General features: G+C 34.4%; 1 protein-coding gene across 2 annotated transcripts in view; it reads left to right on the top strand.

Moving 5' to 3' along the window:
* The window catches only part of SNTG1 (syntrophin gamma 1), an 859,278-nt gene that overhangs the window by 519,471 nt on the left and 316,115 nt on the right, over positions 1-23,692 (top strand). For both annotated transcript variants that reach the window (XM_058444122.1, XM_032759812.2), the window contains exon 6: positions 15,502-15,558. In XM_058444122.1, the coding sequence (XP_058300105.1) occupies positions 15,502-15,558 (57 nt within the window). The remainder of the gene's footprint in view (positions 1-15,501; positions 15,559-23,692) is intronic.

Here is a 23,692-nt window from a genome sequence, read left to right as displayed (position 1 = left end):
CTCACTGATACAGTTTTTGCAAAGCTGGCTTTATTATGATGATATAACATATTTTTGACCAAAAAATGAGTAAATATCAATATTTTAAAAGAACGGAAATCCATACAGTGTGTGTTCTCTGACTATAATGGAATCAAAGTAGAAACCAGTAACAGAGAGATACAAGGAAAATCTTCAAACACTTCACTAAGAGTGTGAGCACCTAACAGAAATTTTTAAATCAGTTTGTTCTCTGTTGTGTTTATAGCATGTAAAACAGTGCTTAGTATATAGTAGCCACACAACAATTATTTGAAATATTCAGTATTGCAAAAAACAATCATAAAAATCCTCTCATTTCTCCTGGTTCTGAATTCTGCATTTAAGTTTCATTGACTTTTTATAATTTAATTATCCCTTTCCAAAAGTTCATTTATTCACTAATTTTTTTGCACTCAACATGACTATAAAACCTTTAATTTTTAACTCAAGTTAACTTCTTTATCCTTTCCCCTATGTTCTTGCCAAAGGATGACCAAAACTATTCATTCAAAGGCCATAGCAGAATGCTATCTGACAGAGAGATATTGCGGATACATTCACAAAGGCAGTATTTTCAAGCCAACTATGAAGAAGGGTAGCTTTCAAATAAATCAGAAAATTAAAGCTCAGTACATGAAATGACTCTCAGCTTGAGAAGATCTATAAAGAAAATGGAAAAGAAGCATAAAGCAAATGAGAGATGTAAAAAATATAATAAAACCTATAGAAATTGGCCAAAAAATGTGATGAGATGAGACTTAACTGACTAGCAGTCAGAGAAAGGTAAAGTCGGAGTGCCTGACATCGCGTTAGGGAGCCGACATAAAGTGGTCAAGTCCTTAACTTCAAATGGTGAAAGGCTCAAGTATTGGAAACCCAAAGTTCTTCTAAAGCCTTGGATATGGGGATGATCTAAAGATGGAGAGACTGACGGAACCTGTGTTTAAGGTTTCAGACAAGAGCATCTCTTGTCATAGACCAAAGGCCCCTCTTCCCCAGTCTCTAGCCCTAACAACAAATAAACAGGATGTTTGCTTTTGGAATGGGTGAATCAAAGGTTCCGGGAATGTGCTCCAGGTGAAATTGTGATAAGGCATTGCACTGCAAATGAAGGGATTAAACACGGAGAGATAGCGAGATGTGCCAGGTACCCTCCCTCAGCGTCACTCCTTTCCCAGAATACAGAACCCAAGTCTGTAAGTCCTTGGCAAGTAAATGGAAGATTCTTTTCAGACAAAACAAACAAACAAACAAAAACAAAAAAAGATAATCCAAGAGGAAGCCTCAACAACAGATTTTGACATTTGGAAGCTCCTCGGCATCTGTAAGGTGTACTAATAAAAAACCTAGCCACATATATACAGTTTCCACTATCATTTTTATACCATGCATGGATGAGTGATGAAAGGTCACTAGTAAACACACAGAAGAAGTCAATTTTAAAAAGGCAGACATAGAGTTAGGAAACAGATCCTACATAGAAATATGATACAAGTTTCCAGGAATAGGATGAATGGAGGTCTCAGGGCAACAGCTATGTAGCACACAAAGAACTTAATTAGCTGACATGGGAACAGGAGGATGTATGAGTCCAGGAGAGAGATAGATTTTTAAAAAATTAAAAATCACACTATCATATGATTGAAAACATTGAAATACGTGACTTTGTTCAGAGGAGTTTTACTGTTCTGTCAAGTTTGGGAATCAATTTCATGACAGACAGGTATATAGAAAACTAGGAAAATTTCAGAAGCCATTTAGGAACTTCAGGAAATGCTAGGAATTGCACAAGATGGAAACATAATTATGCTATACTCATTGTATTCGGTGGGAATAATATTTCAAAGTAATTACATAAACATTGAATACTGACTCACTAGAAAATTATAATTATATTTACAGGTGAAACTGGAATATAAAAAGTGTATGTGTGTAGCACTGTTTATGAGAAATCAATAGTTTTTTTCTGTAGTAGAGATACCATTTTAAAATGGAAGACAATAAATCACAAGTATATTATTTAGAAATATGGAATGAGTCATAAGAAGAAATGGCACAAGATTTGCATCCGGGCAGGTGAAAGCTAAGTGGAGATAAGTGCAAAAAGGGATTTTTTTTGTTGTTAATACAATTCATGTAGAATATTAGACTTTTAACACAGGGGTCCCAACTGGTAACAGTCCGTGACCTGTTGGGAACCAGGCCACACAGCAGGAGGTGAGTGGCAGGTGATCACGCATTACGGTCTGAGCTCTGCCTCCCATCAGATCATCAGCAGCATCACATTCTCATAGAAGCACATACCCTATTATGAATTGCACATGCCAGGGATCTAGGTTGTGTACTCATGAGAATCTAATACCTGATGATCTGTCACTGTCTCTCATCACCCCCAGATGGGACCACCTAGTTGCAGGAAAATAAGCTGAGGGCTCTCACTGATTCTACATTATGGTGAGTTGTATAATTATCTCATTATATATTACAATATAATAATAATAATATAAATAAAGTGCACAATAAATGTAATGAGCTTGAATCATTCCTAGTCAAATCCCCACCACCTGGTCTATGGAAAAATTGTCTTCCATGAAACCAGTCCCTCATGCCAAAAACGTTAGGGACTACTATTTTAACATACATACATTACTTTGATACAGATAAAAATTAAGCATTAACCTGAATTATATGAAAGAAAGGTCAGTCTGATATTATTGGTAAAAAATATTGGAGGGTGACGTTTGAATCAAGGAAAACACTTAGGAGATGCAATGAGGTGCTGAAACACGCTTGCAGTGAAGAAGCAAACTGGACGAATTCCTAAATCCCAGTTGTTTTATATTCTTCTGTAAATCAAGAGCAAAGTAGAATGTCTGGCATTCTTGAAGTCTTCACTAAATTTAATTTCCTCCACTAAAAATATGCTTTATTATTTAGGACAGTTTTAGATTGACAGAAAAAATTGCAAAAATAATATAGAGATATACCACACACCGAGGCTCCCCTGTTAACATCTTACATAGTATGGTAAGTTGGTTACAGTGAATGAATACATTTTGATAGGTAAATTGTAAGGCAAGTCTATAGTGTATTTAGATTTTCTTAGTTTTCATCAATAGTCCAGGATCGCATCCAGGACACCTCTGTATGAAGTCCTCAGATCTCCTCAGGCACCTCTTGTCTGTGACACTGTATAAGAATTCACTTGTTATTGCTTTCAGCAATAATGATATTTGGTCAATGAAGGGTCACATATATTATAGCGTATCATAGGATTATAATGGATCTGAAAAATTTCTAGTTACATCTTAATGATCCTGACCCTGTGTAGGCCTAGGCTAATATGTGTGTATATGTTTTAGTTTTTAACAAAAACATTTTAAAAATAAAATAATAATAATAAATAGAGAGGCTTATAGAGTAAGAATATAAAGAAAATATTTTTACACAGCTATATAATGTGTGTTTTAAGCTAAGTGTTATTAAAAGTCAAAAAAATTAAAAAGTTTATAAAGTAAAAAATGTTGCAATAGGCCAAAGTTAATTTATTACTGAAGGAAGAAAAGTATTTTAAAATAAATTTAGTATAACCTAAGCATCGAGTGTTTATAAATTCTACAGTATTATAAAGTAATTTGCTATCATTCACAATCACTCACCATTGACTCACTGACTCACCTAGAGCAACTTCCATTCCTGTAAAATGAAAAATATTTGGGAAAAAATACAACAATAAGAAGTAATACAAATTTAAAAAGCAATAAAGTATAATAACTATTTACTATATAGGCTATAATATAGCAATATGGTATAATAGCTATTTAATAACTATTTATATAGAACTTACATTGTATTAGGTATTTTAAGTAATCTAAAGATGAGTTAAAGTATACCTAGAGGTATATGTAGATCACATGTAAATACTATGCCATCTTATATGAGGGACTTGAGCATCTGAAGATCTTGGTATTCCAAGGAGATAATGGGGTCAACTGCCCACAGATACTGAGGAATGGTTATGTATACTTCTACCTATACAAATATAAAATTTCTTACCCACAGTAAAGGTTTCACGAAAAGCAAAAATCAATGTTAATTCTTAGTTTTGTGGTAATTCGCCCCTAAATTACCATTATGATAAAAGTTATAGTCAAAAACATTATTTAACAACAACCTAAAATTATAAGCCAATTTTACTAAATAAAATATTAAACTTTGCAGAAATGTAAACATAATGATTATTATTAATATCAATATTTACAAATGGTATGAATCTGTTTAAAAACTGTATTGAAGACACTGTTAAAGAAAACAGACACTAATGCAAATATTCAAATATGTATATATACACTCTTTTATTTTTAATTTTTTGAGTCAGGGTCTCCCTCTGTTACCCAGCTTTGGTGCAGTGGCATGATCATAGCTCACCACAGCCTCAAACTACTTGGTTCAAGCTGTCCTGCCTCAGCCTCTCAAGTAGCTTGGCCTACAGGCATGTATCACTGTGCTTGGCTAAGCTTTTTTATTTTTTGTAGAGACAGGGTCTCACAATGTTGCTCAGCCTGTTCTCAAAGGCTTGGCCTCACATAATCCTGCCACCCTGGCCTCCCAAAGCACTGGGATTAAAGGCATGAGTAAATGCACCCACCCTCAAATACATTTTTACTAATAATTTAAAAATATTCTCGGAACAAATTTACTCAATTGTTCTTTCTATATTATGCCAAGAGGCACTGTTGGGACAATATGTTCAAATACAATTCATTAGATGATTTGAATTAGTGAATCTGTCTCACACAGCCTTTTAAATATATATTTGTCTAAATCAATTAGAAGTCCCATGCCAGAGTTTTCAGTTAGAGAAACAGTAGATCAGACAAAAGGAAATAATGGTGTTTAATACAGGGCTCCTCAGAGACATTACCATCTAAATAAGTGTTAAGAAAAAGGAGACAGGAAGAGATGCAGTGGCTTGCACCTGTAAACCCAGTGCTTTGGGAGGCAAAGGTGAGATTACTTGAGGCCAGGAGTTGGAGACCAGCCTAGACAACATAAACCCCATTTCTACAAAAAAAGTAAAGAATTAGTTGAGCATGGTGGCACATGCCTGTAGTCCTAGATACTGAAGAGGCTGATGCAGAAGGATCTCTTTACCCCATGAATTCAAGGTTACGATGAGTTATAATGAAGCCACTGCATTCCAGCCTCAGCAACAGAGTAAGACTGTGTCTCTTAAAAGAAAATAAAAGCAATAAAAGACAGAATAGAACACGGGATGAATATATGGGCAGTGGCTCCTGGTTCCTGCATTTCAATCCAGAGAATTCACTACTACCTGACCTTGGTAAAGTTACTTAACGTCACTGTGCGTCTGTTTATATTACAGATGCATATTTGCAGAAACAAAAGTGGAATTGTGCAATTTTCAATTCTTTGCAAAGCTAACAAGGAATATTTAAATTTTAAATAGTCTCCATTATCTAACGACCTTAAGTCAGATATGAAGGACCTGCTACAAACTACAATTTTCAGTGGGCTTTAGGGAATGTTGATCTCCTTTTTCACCACTACAACTGTAGCAAGAGAGAAAAACCCAAAACCCTGAGAGCTTGCCAGGGGAACGAATCAAAGGGAATGAAGCAAGAAACCTCAGAAGTGCTGTAAATGTGATCTCTAAAATAATTTGTAGGAAAGGGCCTTTTTTTGTAATTTACTCTCTTTAATTAGATTTTTGTAAAATTATCTAGGAAGGTGCCTGAGTCTTCTAAGACGGAATTCTATTACTTCCTTGGGACCAAGGACCCCATTGTTCATTTAAAATAGCATCAAAAATACTTAGGAATAAATTTAACAAAATTATAAAATATGTATTCTGAAAACTAAAAATCATGAGTAAAAGAAGTTAGCCTAAATAAAAGACATACCATTTTCATGTATTAGAAAACCCAATATTATTGTTTATATTATAATAATAATCCCAAAATTGATCTACATTATAAATCCCTTAAAAAAAATCCCAGCTAATTTCCTTGCAGGAATAGACAAGCTGATCCTAAAATTCACAAGGAGATGAAAGAGGCTTCAAATAGCTAAAATAGTCTTGAAAAAAACAAAAGACTTTGAGGGTTCATATTTCCTGATTTCAAAGCTTACTATGAATAGACAGTAATCTAAGGTGTGTGGTACTGGCATAATGATGGACATAATAGATCAATGGAATAGAATTGAGAGTTCAGAAATAAACAAATTCATAGTCGACTTATTTTTAGTAAGGGTGCCCAAACCAGTGAAGAAAGAACTGTCTTTTCAGCAAATGGTTCTGGGACAACTGAATATTTACATGTACAATAATGAATTTTGAAACCTACCTCACACCACATACAAAAGTTAATTCAAACTGCGTGAAAAATCTAAATTTAAGAACTAAAACTATTAAAACTCAGAAGGAAACATACATGTAAATCATTCTGACATTGGTTCAGGCAATGGTTTTGTAAATTTGACATCAAGGTGCAAATTACACAAAACACAGAAAAAACAGATAAATGGCACATCATAAAAATTTAAAACTTTTGTGCTTCAAATAGCACTATCAATACAGTGAAAAGACAATACACAAAATGGGAGAACATTTTTGTAAATCACAGATCTAGTGTGGTATTTATATCCAGAATGTGTAAAAAGTTCTCGCTACTCAATTAAACAGGCAATCAAAAAATGGGCAAATAATTTGACTAGATGTTTCATAAAGAAAGTATATAAATGGTAAGCAAATGAGCAAAGTGCCATCAGGGAAATTTATATCAAAACCGTTATATATAACTTTATATCAATTAGGGTGGCTATAATAACAAAGATAGATAGTAAGGTTTAGTGAGAATATGGAGAAATTGAAATTCTCATACATTGTTGGTGAGAATATAAAATGACGTGGCCACATTGAAAAACAGTCTGACAATTTCCACTTTCAATACTTGGTATATATGCAAGAGAAATTTTTACAAATGTGCCAAAAAATGCTTGCACATGAATGTTACAGCAGCTTTATTCACAGTAGCCAAATAAATTAATTGTGGTGATGAATGCACATCTGTGACTATGCTAAAAGTCATTGAATTGCACACTTTAAATGGCTGAATTTCATGACATATGAATTATATCTCAAAAAATATATTTTTAGAAAGAAAAAAACTGTGTATATTCACATATCTGTAAATATTTTATGCATAAACATCAGTATCAATATTAAGCTAAACATGAGTTTATACTGATGTTCCCAACTAGTTTCCACAACCTCGTGAAACTTTTTAGCCTCCTCGTCTTGCTTATCTGTGAATTCTTCTCCAACACTGAGAAACCTGGATTCCCTTCGTCCACCATCCATTTACTTGTTAAATTTCAATATACATGTATAATAGTATTAGGATTGTTAACCCATATGTACTGTGAAAGGGCCATTTATGCAAAGTAGCCCCCACATGCTGAAGAAGCCAAGAAACCAAAGAATGAGGCAGACAAATTGACTTTGTTCTAAGGGGTGTTTTATTGGCAGAACTTGCAGACAGAAGTGTGGTCTTGGTTGGCTGCAAGGCAAGTAGATCTCTGCACTGTTACTCCTCAGATCCAGGGCTTGTATCCCATATGGAAGGGTATATATGCTCCAGCAAGACATTTAAATGCGACCATCCAGAAAAGGCAAGAATGACATGTTCTCACAACAGAGATGGTAAATCAGGATGGTAAAGCAGAAATCAGAATGCATTCATGGGACTGGGGTAGTTAGAAATCGACATGGAATTCCGAGATGGTATCACTCTTGTCTTCACACCATGCCATGATTTGAAACAACTTTATCAACCAGAATGCAGTTCCATGTGCAGTTCCTTTAGCCTTTCATCTTTAGCCTTTGTCTTACAGATGCCTGTGTCTTACTTCATTTCCACAGTGACTTAGGTAAGCACATCTTTCCCCTGCCCCATCGCTGAGGTTGTAACATACATTCATAATATAGTTCAAGTGTCACAGACTGCATTCCTTCTTTAGTACTAAATTATTTTTAAACTTTTGCATACATTAAGGTTACTCTTGGTGCTCTAAACTTCTATGGGCTTTGACAATGTATAATGGTATGCAATTTCTATTGTAATATCATACAGAATAGTTTCATTAACATGGAGATTCTGTGTCAATGTGGATTTATCAGTTGTAACAAATGTTCCTCTCTGATAGGAGATATTGATAACGTGGGAGGCTATGCATGCAGAATCTCCATGTCTTTTTGCAGCTTGATTGCTCATTTTTAAAATTATTCAATACTTCACTGTATAGATATACCACAGTTTGTTTATTCATTCACTTATTGAAGGATATCTTATTTGGCTATTTATACTTATTGGTGATAGTGGATACAGATAGTATAAATATCTGTGTGCAGATTTTTGTATAAACATAAACTTTCAAATTATTTGGGTAAAGACCTAGGAGTGTCATTCCCAGATCATATGTTAAGACTAGGTTTAGCTTTGTAAGAAACTGCGAAAATCTCTTTTGCATTCACACCAATAAGAAATGAGAATTAACTGTGAACAGAATTCTTGTAAGCATTTGGTATTGTCAGTGTTTTGGATTTTAGCCATTTTAATAAGTGTATAATATTATCTCATTGTTATTTTAATTTGCAGTTCCCCCCTGACAAATGATGTTGAACATATCTTCATAGGCTTGCTTGCTATTTGCATAGCTTTTTTGATTAAGTGTTTGCTCAAATACTTTAGCCACTTTTTAATTGGGTTGTTCATGTTCTTACTGAGTGTTATGAGTTATTTGTATATTTTGGATACAAGTCTTTTATCAGATAGTGATTTACAAATATTTTCCTCCAGTCCGTAGTTTGTCTTTTCCTTCTCTTAGCAGTATCTTTCCCAAAGCAAAGTTATTAATTTGAATATATTCCAATTTATCAACATGTTTTATAAATCATGCTTTTGGTGTTGTATTTAAAAACTCATCACTAAACCAAAAGTCACACAGGTTTTCTCCTATATTTTCTTCTAGTACTACTGTGTTTTTAATATTTAAGCCTATCTATGATACACTGTGTTAATTTTTGTGAAGAGTGTAGTATATATGCCTTTTCTTCTTATGGATGTCCAATTCCTCCAGCACTGTTTGTTGGAAAAAAATATCCTTGCTTTTCTCTATTGAATTGTTTTTATTCTTTTGTCAAATATTAGTTGATTCTATTTTTTCTTTCCTTTTTTTTTTTTTGGCCACCTGTTCTGTACCATTGGTCTAAACGCTTTTTCTGTCAAAAATGCCATGTTGTGTTGTGTACTAAAACTTTATAGTAAGTCCTAAGTCAAGCATCCTGAGTCCTCCAACTTTATTCTTCTTCAGTATTGTACCGGTTATTATACATCTTTTGGCTGTCCATCTAAACCTAAAAATTAGTTTGCCAGTATCCACATATAGCTTGCTGGGATTTTTATTGGAATTGCATAGATTTTAAAAATCAAGCTGGGAAGGACTGACATCTTAAAAATATTGAATCTTTCAATTCATGAATATGGTTATCTCTTCATATATTTTGAACATATTTGTTTTTTTCTCTAGATTTTTTAGTTTCATATATAAATCCTCTTAATATTATATTAGATTTATACCAAAATATTTTTCTTTTATTTTTTATTTACATTTTATTTTTTTATTTTATCTATTTATTTATTTATTTATTTATTTATTTATTTATTTAAGACTCTGTCTCACTCTATTGCCCAGTCTGGAGTGCAGTGGCACAATCTCGGCTACTGCAACCTCCACCTCCCGGGTTCAAACGATTCTCCTGTCACAGCTTCCCAAGTAGCTGGGATTACAGCACACATCTCCATGCTCGGCTAATTTTTTGTATTTAGTAGAGACGGGGTTTCACCATGTCAGCCAGGCTGGTCTCGAACTCCTGACCTCAAGTGATCCACCCGCCTCGGCCTCCCAAAGTGATAGGAATACAGGCATGAGCCACTGCGCCAGGTCGCAAAATATTTCCCTTTTAGTATGTGTTATTGTAAACAGCATTATGCTTTTAATTTTCAATTCCAATTTCTCATTGCTGATATGTAAGAAAGCAATTTAATTTGTATAATAATTCCGTATTCTATGAACTTGCTATAATTACTTACCACTTCAAGAAGAATTTTTTTTTTCAATTCTTTGGGATTTTATACATTGACAAAAAAGCAACAACAGTTCTCTTTCTTTTCATTCATTTTGTAAGCCTTTATTTCATAGTATTTCATCATTGCACTAGCTAGGACATCAAGATGTTGAACGGCAATGGTGAAAAGGGACATCCTGGCCTTATTCACAATCTTGCAGGGAAAATATTGCATTTCTCCCCCTTTTTACCACATTGCACCATGAGTTTTCAGTTTTTTTTTTTTTTATTGTAATTTTTCATTTTATCTCAGGCATGTTGGGATAGAAAGAACAGCAGAGATCAGAGAAACCTTGGTTTCAATCACAACTTGGATCTTGGTCAAGTTAATTTCACTGTTTTACATTTTGATTTTCTCATCTGTTAATTAGAAAAAAAATTTCCCACACCAGTGGGCTGCTGTGATAATTACTTAGAACAATGTTTGAATGAATATTTATTCATTTAACATTTTAATACCTAACTTTGATTCATGACCTGTGCTAAGTGCTTGTGAGATAACTTTGTGTAAGACACATGGTCCAGCTCTCAGAAAACTTGGAGGAAAAAAGTCAAGGGCATAGTTCTCTTCAATAAACAATTGTAAGTGCTGTGAGAGCTATAAGTACACATAGCAGATTTTTTTATTATTATTATACTTTAAGTTCTAGGGTACATGTGCACAACGTGCAGGTTTGTTACATATGTAGACATGTGCCATGTTGGTGTGCCGCACCCATTAACTCGTCATTTACATTAGGTATATCTCCTAATGCTATTCCTCCCCGCTCCCCACACCCCATGACAGGCCCCAGTGTGTAATGTTCCCCTTCCTGTGTCCAAGTGTTCTTATTGTTCAATTCCCACCTATGAGTGAGAACATGCGGTGTTTGGTTTTCTGTCCTTGTGATAGTTTGCTGAGAATGATAGTTTCCAGCTTCATCCATGTCCCTACGAAGGACATGAACTCATCATTTTTTATGGCTGCATAGTATTCCATGGTGTATATGTACCACATTTTCTTAATTCAGTCTATCATTTTTGGACATTTGGGTTGGTTCCAAGTCTTTGCTATTGTGAATAGTGCCGAATTAAACATACATGTGCATGTGTCTTTATAGCAGCATGATTTATAATCCTTTGGGTAGATACCCAGTAATGGGATGGCTGGGTCAAATGGTATTTCTAGTTCTAGATCCTTGAGGAATCGTCATACTGTCTTCCACAATATTTGAACTAGTTTAGGGTCCCACCAACAGTGTAAAAGTGTTCCTATTTCTCCACATCTCTCCAGCATCTCTTGTTTCCTGACTTTTTAATGATCACCATTCTAACTGGTGTGAGATGGTATCTCATTGTGGTTTTGATTTGCATTTCTCTGATGGCCAGTGATGAAGAGCATTTTTTCATGTGTCTGTTGGCTGCATAAATGTCTTCTTTTGAGAAATGTCTGTTCATATGTACACATAGTAGATTTTTAATAATTAGAAGCCATCATCCTCATTATTCCTTTTCCAACTTCAGCTACTCTTCCTCAGTTGTCAAAAAGAACTATTAACATTCTCTATTTTCTTTCCATTATTGTTCTACAAACAATAATGCATTGGTTTCTGTAACTCAAAATTAGTACAAACAATTTTCCAATGATAATCTCTTTAGTTTCTGCATGGTTTCCACTTCTTCCTAACTTTTTTACATACACATCTCAAAATTTCAATACCAGAGATATGTGAGGCCAACTTTTTTTTGGTGTCGTGTGTATTTTTCTTCCAATATAGTTCATATAATCTCTCTCTATATGCAACTTATATTATAATATTCCAAAAAGCATGGGTGCTAGTTATATTTTTCTACAAAGCATACTAAGTACTTAATACAAGGATTTTTTTGTAACATTGATGTTGATTATTTAAGTGTGCAGCATCTTTATAAAGTCCAATATTAACCGCGGGCTCAATCCTTTGCATTTTTGTAAGGAATAAGAAGATTAAATAAAGGCATTTTATATATATGAGACTGTATAGGAGCATCAGCCTGGATTTTGTGTTTTACAAAATAAAATCACTGACAATACTTTGGTCTCCCAAAGGACGGTGCTTTGTTACCTGGCCACTGTCTTTACGACACTCGTGATGTGTTAACTAAATATACTTTCAGATCAGCTTCCAGGTATTGTCTGATTTATAAGCTGAGTATTTGAAATTGTTCATTTCTTCTTTTTATTGCATCTATTTTGGGAGGAGGAAAGAAGCAGAGGTGTAAGGGGATAAAGTGGCAGAGCTACTGCAAACACAAACAACTGGGAATATATTAGCAGAGGCCACACCAAGAACAGTTATTTCCCTTTTCATGCTTCATGCTGCCTGCAGTGACCAATGTACAATCTTGGTTTTAAAACACAAAGTAACTTGTTTTGCCTTGTCTCTCCTAACTTTCTTAAAAGTAAGCTAATGAAAAAGCAGCATCTGGAGGCACTGGCTATGGTTTGCATGTGTATGTGCATGTGCCCAGGTGTTTAATAAAACATTAAGATAAGTGCTGTTTTTGAGATTTTTTTGGTGGTTTCTGCTGACTCTTTAGTCTCTCCAAAATCTTTTCTGAATCAGCAGTTTTGTATTTGATTTGGAACATGTTCTAAATATTCTCCACCAGAGATTAGAGGGCAGGCTTGTTGAGCATGAGTAAAGAAATTCAAAGAAACGGTTTTTGAGGACCCGGGGATGCTTGTTGTTTCTGTTAAAGGCAAGCAGCATTTCAGTACACATTTAGCTATTGAGCAGCAATTACTGACCAAGTTTTCCTCTTGGCCAATTATTGCTATGCAAAACACTCTACAAAATTTAGGGGATGCCATTTGCTGATTACAATGCATTTGCTCTGACTGAAATTTGTATTTTAAGACAACTGATATGGGTTGTCTGGATGACTGCACCACTGATTTTGATACTGTTTTAAGGAATCACATATTTACTTTTTACAGAAAAGGAAAAAAGAAATAGTTCCTGTCATCTGAGAATTTTAGTTTAGTTGGGTTGTCAGTTTTATAAAAGCAGTTTACCTATCTATTTTGTAGGAAAAATAGTCATGATTTAATTTACCTATTCCTGAATCTTAGTCTTCCAGTATTTGAGTTATTCTATGATGTAAATATATTAAAATGACTATTATATAAGAATCCCTATATAGAATATCAGATTGTGTGTGTGTGCATGCGCATGTGTGTGTGAATATTAAATTTCTACTCTATGCCAGCGTCTTTTACAAATGTTAATTCTCAAAACAAAGCTTTTAATTGCTGTGTATTATTTATAAGCATTTTGCAAATTTGAAAACAGAGGCTCACAGGGCATAAGTAATTTGCTGAACGGATGAAGTTGTGGCTATTAGCATCATTGGCACATTCTCTAACTTCAATTCCAATATTGTTTGCAATATTCAACTTCTCTTTAATGAACCATTTAATGAGAAATAATAAAAATTAATTATTCGACAGATTGCACTTCTCCTTTTCAATAAAAAGACATTTCTAATACATAGTTTATTTTAAATTATTAATAGATTTTGTGTACCTATAATGCACATGTTTAACCTTCCTTTTTGCTTTTGTGTATGCAGCCGTGTTTATATGTGTAGGTTTTGCGATATAAATTCTAAAATATATCTTCTCATATTTGTGGTTGCATTCCTCGGGTAATGCAACAAACAGTATGCTGAAAAATAAAAGCAGACTTTGTGGTAGTATTTAATACAAATAGTTTGTCTTATATTTCAAGTTGCTTTGCATAAATTGTTATACACATACAAGCTTATTTGTACAATTATAATTTTAATGTTGGTTTGAAAGTATGATTAGATGACAGGTTATAAGAGTAACATAAGTATTTTTGAAATAGATGAAATTACTCAGCACATTGTCAAAATAAAGAAAATTTATTTTATTGAATGCTACTCATTTGCATTCAATAGTAATAATAATAATTTATAAGTAAATATGCACCATCTTCATCAAAAAGTCTTATTTTCAAAATTCAAAATAAATCAATAATAGTATACCTCAAATTCTGGTATGGCGATCTTGTTCTTTAAGTATTATTTTGTTCTATTTACAGAAACCAAACTTTTGGCTAAAAAAGGAAGTTTTTAATCTTGCCAAAATGAAGAGTCTTATGCTATCTTAAAATATTTAGCAAGAGCCACCAGAAGCACACATTTTTCCAATTTTCACTAGTTCTTTTAAAATGATATTATCTGTTCCACACAGTTTCTGCAGAACAAGGGAATGAGGGAAGCAATTCATCTGTAAGAAAGAGGGCAGTATTTACGTTTGGAAATGGGTAACGTGGGCAAAAGGTATTTGTAGAGATATAGGGACCAGATAACAAATATCTACCCCAGATGCAGGGGAAAAGGGTCAGTGTCTCAAATGGTTCTGCATAGCGGAAGGTTCAAGAAGATTGATGTAATGGAGCAAGATATAAGTTAAAGCGTTCAGCCCTATAGCATGCCTCCACAGTAAGCACTATGTAAAGATGACTGCCCAAAATCAGAGCGGTATTGATTTTTCAAATTGAAAATTACAGGATTTGTCTAAACGTAGCTCTTCGTTCTCATGCCATCATCTTTGTGATTTTGAAGTTTTATAGGCCAGTAATTGAATTACTTCTATTGTGGAGAGAAAAAGAAACTGATTTTTAAAGTTGATAATTCAATTATCATTATTACTTAGATGTGTAATTTATTCATTTTATGAAAAAGCAATTAATTTATTTTGGACTTGGTTTATTCACTTTCAATCTAAAACACACGTGAATCATTTCTGTGCTGGCCACAGCAGCCTCCCAGCCTAGCTTCCAAATTCCAGGCAGTGATGAAGACAGGGCCATGGTTTACCAAGATCATATTTACCATTGCCTCTGAGTTACTTTTATATAACCTAAAACTTGTCATTTCTTAGAAAACAAGAATACGTAATGTGGAAATAAGAAGAGGTATAAAAGTTAAGATTTCAAAATATGTCCAAAATAATCATTGAGAAGAACTTATTTTTAAGAGTTCAGGAGTTTATAATGCTTTAGTCCCTTTTATTTTAACAAGTAGCCCTTTGATTTAAAAGTCAAGGACTATTTATTACAAGATGTGGAGCCTCTATCCCAGCACAAAAGAGTTCTCTTTTTTTTTAAAAGAGCAAAAGCAAAACTCAGAAGAAAACCAAAAAAAAAAAAACAACAAAAAATGGTGTGTAAGTATAGTATTAGGAAACACTAACCATTCTTAAAAATCCTGTCTTTCAGGAAAGAACGGTGACCATCAGAAGACAAACAGTAGGAGGATTTGGATTAAGCATAAAGGTAGCTTGCCTTTCTAGTCTATCCTTACAAAGGCCATGCCATAAGAGCTGAACTTTGGTGCATTTCAATGTTTGCTGATTAATAATTAGACAAGAGTGGCTATAGCAAACTCCTTAATATTCGGATGGGGATGTAAATTAGGTAGGTTCCCACAGAATTCCTGCAAACTCTTACCATTTGATTTAGAAAGTTTAGCAAAGAATATGGGAACTTTACCTTATGATTGAATATAACTCGTTAACTTTATCTGGTTTTTCTGAAATGTTAAATATGATGTCGTGTGCATATCTTTCTTTAACCAACTGGAGTAGGAAATGATGATCTGCTGTAAATAGAACAATAACAAGTTTCACACTAATAAAGCCCAATAGTAAATGAGATATTGTATTCTGTTCTTGTTTATTTTTCATTTTTAAAAAAGAAATCAGTAAATTTAATTGTATAGTGCTAATCATATAGGATAGACTTAAAGTCTTTGCATAGGCTTTATTTTAAAAGTGAACATATGTGTTGAATTTATTATCAAATTTTAAAGGCCTTTATTTTGTATATTATTGATTATTAGAGATGTACCATATCTGCAATTTATTATCATTGAAATAAAGGATAAATTTTTAAAGCATAGGAAATTATGTAAATATTGAAGAGTTAATCTCATGACTGCAATGCCTTTATCAAACCTACATCTCTTCATAGATAAATGAAGTTTAACTTTATAATTCTTGGGTTAGTTATTTGACTTATATAGGGTGAAAATAATTTATATATTTCAAATACACATTGCCTGAAATTTCAACACAACTAATGTCATATATGTATGGAAAGCAGAACTTTAAATTTTGTGAACATCAGCTCTAGTTGACTTTGTGAAAATGACTCAGAGTAGAAATCAGTATGCAATAGTGTTGTATTGTCAGTGATAAGAAAAGAATATTGCTATAAAGAGCACTAGCTTTAAAACATATTTTGTACATTCAGTTTATCAAAGTGAAACTTTATCTTATCACCAACTAAGACCAGGGAGGCATGCAGAACAAATTATAGGATGTGCAACGTATGCCATGAGAATTTCATCACTCAATAAATGAGATTATTTTTGGTTTTGCCTTTTTTTTTTTTTTTTGGCCAGGCTGTTTATTGAGATTTCTGTAAAGAATTTGAAAGTACCACTAGAGATACTAGAAAATCCATGAATAAAATCCAATAGTGAGAGCTGATTTCATCTGAAATCATCATTTTTACTGAACCAGGCACTAACTCTATTTCTGGTAGTAGAGCTTCCATTAATTTTGTGTCACCTAGAAATGTTCTTTTCCTTTTTTTGTTGTTTTTTTGTATTTTTAATTTAAACCCAAAATACAATGCTACTTATTTTTACTAAAATGCCACATTTTAACCTAGATAGTTTTTAAAGCATCAATAATTTTTCTAAATAAATCTTTTCGTTTTAATATTTTCATTATTTAAATCCAAACAAAACTATTATATATATAATAAATAGTATATTTTTTGAATTAAATAAGTATGCATTTTCCATTCAAATATTGACCAAAAAGTGGTATTTGAGCTATGATCAATATCTTATATTAGGGTTAACAAAAAAGAACTTTTTGCAAAATTCTTTTTATTTATTTATTTATTTATTTTTATTATTATACTTTAGGTTTTAGGGTACATGTGCACAATGTGCAGGTTTGTTACATATGTATCCACGTGCCATGTTGTTTTGCTGCACCCATTAACTCGTCATTTAGCATTAGGTATATCTCCTAATGCTGTCCCTCCCCCCTCCCCCCACCCCACAACAGTCCCCGGAGTGTGATGTTCCTGACACACTCTGACAAGAAATACAAACATCAAGACTTTTATTTAGAATATTACTCATTCATCCTAAAGAGATTCCTTTTATGGTTTTTTATTTTTACTTTCTCATACTTACCTCTGAACTTCATTTTTCTATTTTTTAAACTATCTTTTATTGTGATTATTTAGATCAAAATATGATTCTTTCTTTTAACTAGCAATGTTATTACAAAAATCTCTTTCCCTGTCATATATGAATTGAGTAAACTACTATGTTTATCTGTTAGCACTATTTTCCTTAGATCTGAGAATTTAAAAACATGTATAAACATTTTTTAAATATCATTCTAGGCTAGAAGCAGAATTAGTATTTTAATGTTGAACTATTTATTTATAGTTTTCAGGAGCAATTTGAGCCACTGATAAAAGTATGCATATAAATACATAAACGCATATCTTACACTTATTTGCTTCAGTTAAGTAATCCTCACCCGCACACACCCGAAAGATTGGTGGTGAGAATTATTAATTAAAACCTTTATGGTCTGGACTTAAGATCACAGAAGGAAGATGGTATGTTAGACAACTGAAAAGCCATTTACCAATGTAGTTAAGACTCTTACAGGTGCTTGTGAATTCTGCTGGACTCAGAACACATTTTAGTATTTTAGTTTTATGTTTAAAAAAACACTCTTTTAAAGAAAAAAAAAATCTTGGTTAAAGGATAACAAATGCTCTTTTTAGACAGAATGCAGTCAAATGCTCTAACATGTGCTGCTAGAAGTCAAAGCCAGCTGGCCATGCCCTACACTCTTGACAGATCTTGGCTTGGGGACTTTCCTGTCACAGTCACCACTGTGCATCATGGTAATTCCTCACATCTCCCCACAAAGTGGACAAGGACAGTGTGGTGGGGCTTCTTATGTAGGTTTGAGTCCATTGTTTTGTTGGTTAATATGTCTCAATGGCTGTGGGCTGTGGGCAACATGATGTCTCTGTAGCTACCAGTGTCCACAAATCCTTGATGTCTGCTGCTCATGTGCAATATTGCTGTCTCTCTCAAGCCCTGTCTCTAGCCAGAGTACCTTGTAAGGTACAAGTTGGTGGGAAAATAAAAGTTAGCCTTTACCTTCATTTTTCTTCTTTACCTTATATAAGACATTGTACAAACTTCTGGGACAAAATATGTGCAGGTGGCTGCGAGGTTGAGGCAGTTCTGTGTCCCTACGGCTTAATTCTAGGACTTTAACTCTTCCCTTGAAGTACTAACGCTAGATACGATGCAGACCACATTGAGGAGGGTTCCTATGTCAAAAATTCCTGAAATCCCAAAGAATAAGAGAAAAATATATATTTAGTAGAAATGAAAGGAATATTGAAACAGCTTTACATTTTAAAAATATGACTTAAGTAAGTTCAAATCCTTTTTCTTTTCAAATTTTGTCTAGTTTTCTTTCCATTATTCCTTAATTTTTCTCTTGAAATTTTTTGAAGCATATTCTTTGGAGTTTCTTACCAAATCTGAGCCTGTCCTTTGAAAGTCATACTTATCATTTCTTCAAATCGTCTCCAGAAATGCTAGACACTCAATTTGAAACACAGCCACTCAAAAAGAGTTCTGACATGGATTACATTGAGATTTAGGGTAAGAATTACTGATTTATCTTCATGGACTTATTTGTCCTTTAGATTCCTATAACTCCTATTGTTTTAACAATGAGAATGTTTTACCATTAATAGGTAAAGACCAAAACTGCCTGTTTCTCCATGTTAATTTTAAATAATAAGAAAAAAAAGCAAAAGTAAAGCCAGAAATGACATATGAGCACAATGTTCAGCTTTAGCTCATGCTGCACATGGAAAAGCAGATGCCTTGACCAGGGAGGTGCCACACACAGGCTGACACTCTCGCATCCCCATCTCCCAGTTTTGATGAACTAGTTGTCCTCAGCTCCTAAAGTGAAAAGAAATCCTTTTTAACCTCTGGGGAGAATGTCCCTTCCTGGTTGTGCTACTTTCTCTGCTTTCCTGTCTCATTCTACAGTTATTCTTTCATTGCTGTTTAGCAACTATAGAAGGATCAATGAGTAACTGAGCCGTAATATAATGAGGTGAAATTTGGAGGCATGACACACACATTTACACCGGTCCCTGCACTGTCTTTAAGTGAAGCAAATCCCTACTTTAGATTCTGGAAGGAGAGAGCCGTGCCTCCTTCCTCTCTTATTAGAACCCTTCTAGGGCTTTATGCACCTTGCTCACTCCTGCTCCCAGCCCTCCAGGCATCCTGGCTTATCCAAGATGTTCCCAAGATGTTGCCTTTCAGAGGCATCTTCACTCCTGCTGTAACTTTTGGTATTTTTTGACAGTGATTTAGATTTCTTCCTGCCTGTTATTATTTAATTTTCTTTTATTAAAACATCTCTCAGAAATCACACACTTGTGTGCCTTTTTTTCTTTGTATTAATTTGTCCATCAGTAAAATAAAAATAATAATAATAATCAAGCTCTTCAATTTACTTTTTACAGAAATTTCCACAAAAAGCCCTATCTGGGCTTCCCCCAAAGCTGGACAAAAGAACCACTAAACTTTCAACTTATAATCACATAGTCTGCTGCCTGTTCTCAGGCAGAAACTGCTCCTTTGAAGTGGGCAGATTCAGCAGGCTAGTGGCATCCTGCACATGGCCTCGGGCCTGGCTGCTTTTCCCTGCTTCCAGCACCATTTCTACTGGCATTTCCTGGTTCTTCTCCCAGCCCCACCAACTCTTGTCTCCTTCCCCTCTCAAGTGCCCATCCTCTGGGCTGGACCATCCAGAGACTTAGCATTTATATAAGTAACTTTAATAGTTTCCTCAACTACATCTGCAGAAATTATCAAATTTCTGCATTGTAGGATCCAATATTATTGTATTTTGCCTTATTCTTCCTATCAGAATTACCATAGGGATAGTCATGTTAAAGCAAGCCATCGTCTTGCCCTTGTGAGGCTTTATTTATCTCTCATATCCTTTAAAATCCAATACTATCTAGCTGCACATTATTAAATTATACTTCTGTTCATTGTCATTTAAAAAATTACCTTTGAGGGAAAGGATGTTTTAAATGTTATTACTATAAATATATTTTATGCAGTATTTTCCAACAGACACAACATTCTTATGCAAATAATAAATTATCTATGTCCATTAAATAAGTGTATGCAATCAAAGGTGATTTTTATTTGGAAGATTTAACACTACAGCAATAAAAAATATAATTATAATCATTATTACTCTTAATCATCTTCTTATTTATAAATAATTGCTAATATTTATGCCCCACTTATTAAGTGCCAGATTCTGAGCTAAATACTTTATATTTAGTTTAATTTGCCTTTATTATCCAGCAAAGTAGATAACTATTGTTATACCTTCCACAGACAATGAGATTAAGTGTCAAGAGGTTAAGTAATTCATCTATTGTTATAAGCAGTAGAGTTGGACCTCAGTCCCCCTAGAAGCCGATGACAAAGTCCTTACTTTTAATAATTATGCTTAGAACTATCAAACCTGAAATAAATTACCTCAAAACTCTCTACTCAGGGACACAGATCACGTTTCCTCTATATGCTGTTTACTTTCTGGTTTATTTCAAACTGAAATAAGGCCAGGCACGGTGGCTCATGCCTGTAATCCCAGGACTTTAGGAGGCCGAGGCGGGCAGATCATTTGAGGTCAGGAACTTGAGACCAGCTTGACCAACATGGTGAAACTCTATCTCTACTAAAAATAAAAAAAAAAAATATCCAGGCATGGTGGCACATGCCTGTAGTCCCAGCCACTTAGGAGGCTGAGACAGGAGAATCACTTGAAACCAGGAGGCAGAGGTTGCAGTGAGCTGAGATCACGCCACTGCATTCCAGCCTGGGTGACATAGTGAGTCTCTGTTTCAAAAAAAATTACAATAAAATAAAATAAAATAAAGCTTAAATAAATGTATCAAAATGACCAAGATCAAGTAAGCAATTTTGTAAGATAAAGGGTTGAGTACTAATTGTTTCAAATTTTTCAAATAACATATACGTATTAGTTGTAATAAATGTATGCCTTTTATCTTATTAGTGGTATCTGTGCAAAAATATTTAAATAACAACTGTTGCTATAAGTGCATGGACATGCTTGCATACATTTTTCTGCATTCTGCTTCCCCTGTCATTTTTACTCAAGTCTGATTCACTTGTTTTCACTCTAGACAAAATGAATATGTCCATTTCCATCATAAAAGTAGATAACAGGGACGGGCACAGGGCTCACGCCTGTAATCCCAACATTTTGGGAAGCCAAGGTGGGTGGATCACAAGGTCAAGAGATTAAGACCATCCTGGCCAACATGGTGAAACTCCATCTCTACTAAAAATACAAAAATTATCCAGGCATGGTGGCGCGCACCTGTATTCCCAGCTATTCTGGAGGCTGAGGCAGGAGAATTACTTGAACCTGAGAGGAAGAGGTTGCAGTGAGCCAAGATTGTGCCACTGCACTCCAGCCTGGGCGACAGAGACAGACTCCATCTCAAAAAAAAAAAAGAGATAACGGGCAGACAGCAGTAAAGCTTAAATTGAGGATTATGGATTAGTCCCAAAAATGAGTTGAAACCACTGGTCAATTATCATTTCAAAGACCATTACTTTTTTTTTATTAAATAGCTTTATTGAGGTATAATTCCAATGCCATACAATTTACCCATTTAAAGTGTAGAATTAAATTGTTTTTAGTATATCCGCAGATCTTTGCAACTATCACGACAATTTTGGAACATTCTATCACTTCCAGAAGAAATCTCATATTTATTCATCACCCTTTTATCCCCTATCTCCCCTCTTTCAACGCTGAGCAATGACCATTTCCCTATTTTAGACTTTCATATGAAGGTAATCATATAGCATGTGAGAAAGACAATTATTTTTTGCCAAAATCAAACGAAGTATGTTGGCAGATAAAGATAGCATCCAGAAGGATGATGGCACTTGCCCGTATAACTCCAGGTAATATTCCTTTACTTGCCTCTTCTGTAGTTGTCCATTGCAGCTCTTAACTCTAATTACTGTTATTCTCTGTTTACAAGTAGTTTCCTTTCTCTAAAAGGAAAAATAGTGGTTAGCTCTATGCATCTTCCCTGCACCCCCATGCCCATAATATGATTGATTGATTAATTGATTGATTGGAGTAATAATAATATTGAACTGAAAAGATTACTTGGCAAGACTCCTGATGCTCTAAAAGCATTCCAGGTTTTATCTGGTGGTATTTCACAGTAATGCTGGTAAAACCATTGTGTAGAGTCATTCTCAAAATGCTTTAGATGGGATTATATATCCTTCTTCCTACAGAGCTAGCTATAAAATCCACTATGCTTTGTAAAAAGAATATTACAAAGCTGAACGATGTATGTGCAAACATTACCTGGGCTGTGCTTTAGAACACTGCCTCCCTTTTCCTAATCTTGTATTTCTTCATAAACTACGATAACAATGCTCAGTTAATTCAAGCATTCTCTAAACCACAGTCATGAGCCACAGTCCCAGCCAGGAGTGCCTTGGGGAGAAGATGGTGATGAAAGCCTTGCCTGGACCTCAGGCCATTTACACTCCAGTAGGAAAGTAGACTTTGATCAAAGTTACCAAAATAAATGTAAATCACAGGCATGATCCAGTGCTACATAAGTGTATTATTTCAAGTAAGGAGACACTAAAGGAGGGGGTTTTAAGCCAAAATTTCAAAAATGAACAGTTTCCAGGTTAGGAGGGAAAAAGGAGCATACCTGGCCAGACAACAGTGCATGCTGGCGTCCTTCAGGTTCAGGGTGACGGAGGTCCAGGATCTGCACTGGAAGAGAGGCAGTTTGAAGATTCTCATTATTATTCAACTGTCATGAAAGCCTACCACCTGTTTTAAACAAGCCACATGATTTGATTATTGACTGGAAAACCTTACATTTCCCCATTTAGGCCCTGCACTAAATCTAATTAACTGTAGCAGCTGAGCTGCTCACATTTTCTCCAGTAATGAAGGCAGTATGATTTTGAGTTCCAATTTTATCTTCTGAGTTTTGTCTTAAAATTCAGTAATTACTAAAGTCATTTTCAGAAATTAGTTTAAAAAGTGCATCAGAGATCCAAATGTCTAATTTAAAAGCAAAAAAAAAGGCCAGGTGCAGTGGCTCATGCCTGTAATCCCAGCATTTTGGGAGGTCGAGGTGGGCAGATCACCTGAGGTCAGGGAGGGGTTCAAGACCAGCCTGGCCAACATGTTGAAAGCCCATCTCTACAAAAATACCAAAATTAGCTGGG

This window comes from Hylobates moloch, unplaced genomic scaffold (assembly GCF_009828535.3).
Source record: "Hylobates moloch isolate HMO894 unplaced genomic scaffold, HMol_V3 SCAFFOLD_9, whole genome shotgun sequence".
Classification (NCBI taxonomy): domain Eukaryota; kingdom Metazoa; phylum Chordata; class Mammalia; order Primates; family Hylobatidae; genus Hylobates; species Hylobates moloch.
The sequence above is the reverse complement of the archived record's forward strand: the minus strand, read 5'-3'. Positions and strand labels throughout refer to the sequence as shown.